At 39.6% G+C, this 3,670-nt stretch overlaps 1 gene segment (V, D, J or C); it reads right to left on the minus strand.

The window, feature by feature from the left end:
- Nucleotides 1–962: 962 nt before the first annotated feature.
- LOC118580259 lies at nt 963–1,449 on the minus strand. The segment is given in 2 exon segments: nt 963–1,273; nt 1,395–1,449. Coding segments are annotated over 2 exon segments (366 nt in total).
- Between the last annotated feature and the right edge of the window lie 2,221 nt (nt 1,450–3,670).

Here is a 3,670-nt window from a genome sequence, read left to right on the forward strand (position 1 = left end):
AAAGAATAAGGTATAGACCACTATTATTTTGGTTATTTTCTTGTTGTTATTTGGGGGGGGGGGTGAGACAGAGTTTCTCTGTGTAGCCTTGGCTGTCTTGGAACCCTCTTTGTAGACCAGATTTGGCCTTGAAGTCACAGAGATCCTCCAGCCTCTGCCTCCCAGAGTCCTTGAATTAAAGGCATGCACCACCAGCACCCAGCTTTGTGTTGTTTCTTAACCTATGCTCTGGAATATCAATTCTTCATTATTATCACTTATGGAAGCAAATGTAAGACAACCCTTTACAACCTATATGATGTCATATATATAAATCCATTTTCCACTTCACACAGTGGAATTAAAAGTCATATGAGTGTGGTTCCATGTGATTTGTTTTTGGAAGCAGACCAATATGCATAGGAGCCTTTAGTTCCTATGTGAAGTGCCGCAGACAGCTGAGAGCATCAACACCCACTGCGGGAATTTCAAGACACAGCAGAGAATCTTGGTTAGACAGCCTCTCCTTTCTCTGACACTTGTGCTCTAGCTTTTATGAGAAAACCAGACATCCTTTCTGCTGTCAGCTTCTCTCAGTAAGATTTCTCTGCCCTTTAAATACTGGCACTTAGAAGCTAATATTCTGTATTTAAATAATGTTTTCTGGAATATTCACATGAGTTTCCACTGTTCCGTATGAGTCCAAGCTGGAGATATAACTCAGACTCCTTATAAAGAATGACTGTGTCCTCTGTTAAAGCAGAAAGCGTATTGGTACTCTGTAGTGCTAGGGATAAGGAAGGGAGATATTTAGGGTACAGAGAGGACTGCTTATCCACTTTTATCAAAACAAATGACTCTCCAAGAGCTTTGCTAAAAATCCTGTGATAGCTGAGAAACAGTTTCAGTGAGTGATTCATAAAGAGGAGCAGCTGGGGCAGCCCAGCCTCTCACTTCTACTTCCATGAGGTTTATGTTATGACTTATATCACTGTGGGAGGATACTGAGCATGCTGTACACAGTAATAAGCTGCAATGTCTTCAGACTCCAGGCTGCTGATGGTGAGAGAATAGTCTGCCCCAGACCCACTGCCACTGAACCTCGATGGGACCCCATTTTCCAAGTTAGATGCATAATAGATCAGGCGTGTAGGAGCTTTCCCTGGTTTCTGCTGTAACCAGATTAAATACTTGCTAATACCCTGACTGGCCCGACATGAGATAGTGACTCTGTCTCTCAGAGATGCAGACAGGGAAGATGGAGACTGGGTCATCTGGATGTCACATCTGGCACCTAGGAATGGAGACATAATAAATAACCACATAGTTAAGCATGATAAGAAAGAACCTCCCCCAAATGCCAGTCAACAATAATCACTATGTCACAGTGAAATTCCCATTTAGTCCTTTTTCACCTGGTAACCAGAGCAGCAGGAGCCCGAGGAGCTGAGCAGGGGCCCTCATGTCCATGCTGAGTCCTGACTGCAGTGACAACTGTACAGGGTGTGACTGGTATATGAAGAAGTCCTCAAGGCTGTGCAGTGAGTGCATGCAAATCACTGGGAACCAGTTAGGATGGGCACAGCTTCAAGGCCTGCTCATCTCAGTAACTGAGCACAAGTCCTGTGTCCCCAGATGCCTGAGGTCAGACCACATACATACCTCCAAAGATTACATATCTTTTTCAAGTTTTAAAATTATACACGACATTTATAATGAATATAAGCTCTATTTTGGATAATATATTTCAAAGACATATTGGGGTAACATTGAAAAATATCCTACTCTAAGGTAATATACAGCAGAGAAGGGAATATTAAACATTTAACAAACTCAAATAATTCTGATTGGTAAAAAAATACTAGTGCTCTCCTTAAAATGTGTTTGTGAGTTTAAAGTAGTCATATCTATGAATTAAAAGAATAATTTATAAGGAACATTTTTAATGTATTAAAAAAAAATAAGGTTTAACAGCTTTAACTATGCTTACTATGGTACAAAGAGAGGAACTACATGCCAGGTTCCCATATAACAACTTGATCCCAAAAATATGAGTGACTTGGATTCCTGACTTCATCTGAAGACAGAGGTACTTTCATATTCACAGACTAAACAGGTTGCATCTTTTTCTCAGTTTAGGATCTTCCATGTTTGCTCTTTTCTACCATTTACTTCTATTTCCGACTATTCCTCATCATAAAGTATTGATTAATGAGGACAGACTTGAACACTGTAACAGAAAACATTACTACACAACCATGGCTCTGCTGTGTATTACAAATGATATTTTCACTTTCACTCTTGAGCAGTAACTGGAGACATCATCCTGATTTAGTCAGCAGCCACATTGTCTTTATATATGTCTCAGTCTGCCAACAATCTAAGATGCAGAAATGTTTGTGTATTTTTATAACACATATATGTGAACACCACACATCTCACACCCATGTCTTATTCATCCAGCCTTATTCATCATCAGAAGCAGTATCTATTCAGTCCTCAGTGCCTTTGTCCTGGGTCCTGAGAATCCCAAGGGTCTTTTAGGGAAAAAAAAAAAAACTGTGAAGGCCAGACAGTGTTGCAGCTTGAGCCTGACCCTGCTCATTTTCCAGCATCTGGTCTTGAATGATGAGTGTGAACAAACACCCATGGTTAAATCAGCTTCTTCAGGATATAGAACACCCTCCCCATCAGGAGTACCACACAGCACTTTTGATGGGTTAATAGGAATGCAAGTTTCTCTGCGTCCTCACTGTCTTTCTGCTGATATCTCCCAGATGTATTCATGTCTCTCTTTGATCTTTGAGGCTTGGAAGACAGTTCTTCCTTTCCATGTGATAGTCAGGAATATGGAAGAAGCCTCATTCAGAAAACTTCAGTAGATGATAACAGGAAGATGACAGTTCCTCTCAATCTAAAACAATAAACAAATCATTACTTATTTTGCAGGGCATCTGTGATCTAAATTCTTACCACACCTCCTTTAATGATATGTGCAAATATGAAGGGAATTCCAGAAACATTCAACTTCTTTTTACCAATGGTCCTTAGATTGGATTAAGTCATAAATGCTTTTGTTTCCTAAGAAAATGGGTGTTAATGGTACAGTAGTGAGCATAGCTGCCTTCTAAAAAAACAAAAACAAAAACCTCTCAGGAATCTCCAACTCATACGTACTGAATAAATACCTGTAAGCCTTGAGATTTAGGTGTCTTCTTCCTATGTTCCTTAATAAATGGGACTTCTGTGGTTTGTTGTTGTTGTTGTTCAAAGAGGTCACGTTTTAAGGAGAGGATACTAGCTATTGGTTTGAGGGATAATGGATCTCTCTGAAATTTCCCATAACTATCCAAATTTAGTTTCCAGAAATTAGAAATTGAAAGTTACATGTCAAAATGACTTGTCAGGTGTGATTGGGTTATGACTGTGAGATGGTATAGAAATCCTAAAGTGTCTGGGTGTAATCAATATAACTACAAATGCTTTTCTAGTAGGGAGAGAGGAGGTTGAGCTAAGCAAGGTGGTTGTTAGAATGGAAAAGATAGAATAATTTTGGGAGCTAGTGCCCATTGTTCAGGGAATGTGTGGTTTATTGGAAGAGAAATGTTAGCATTAGATTCTATGCCCTGGAATATAAAGAAAACTCACAGTTCTACTTATCCTTGAGTTTAGTTCAGGAGACTGCTGAACT

The sequence above is a fragment of the Onychomys torridus genome, chromosome 3 (assembly GCF_903995425.1).
Source record: "Onychomys torridus chromosome 3, mOncTor1.1, whole genome shotgun sequence".
Classification (NCBI taxonomy): Eukaryota; Metazoa; Chordata; class Mammalia; order Rodentia; family Cricetidae; genus Onychomys; species Onychomys torridus.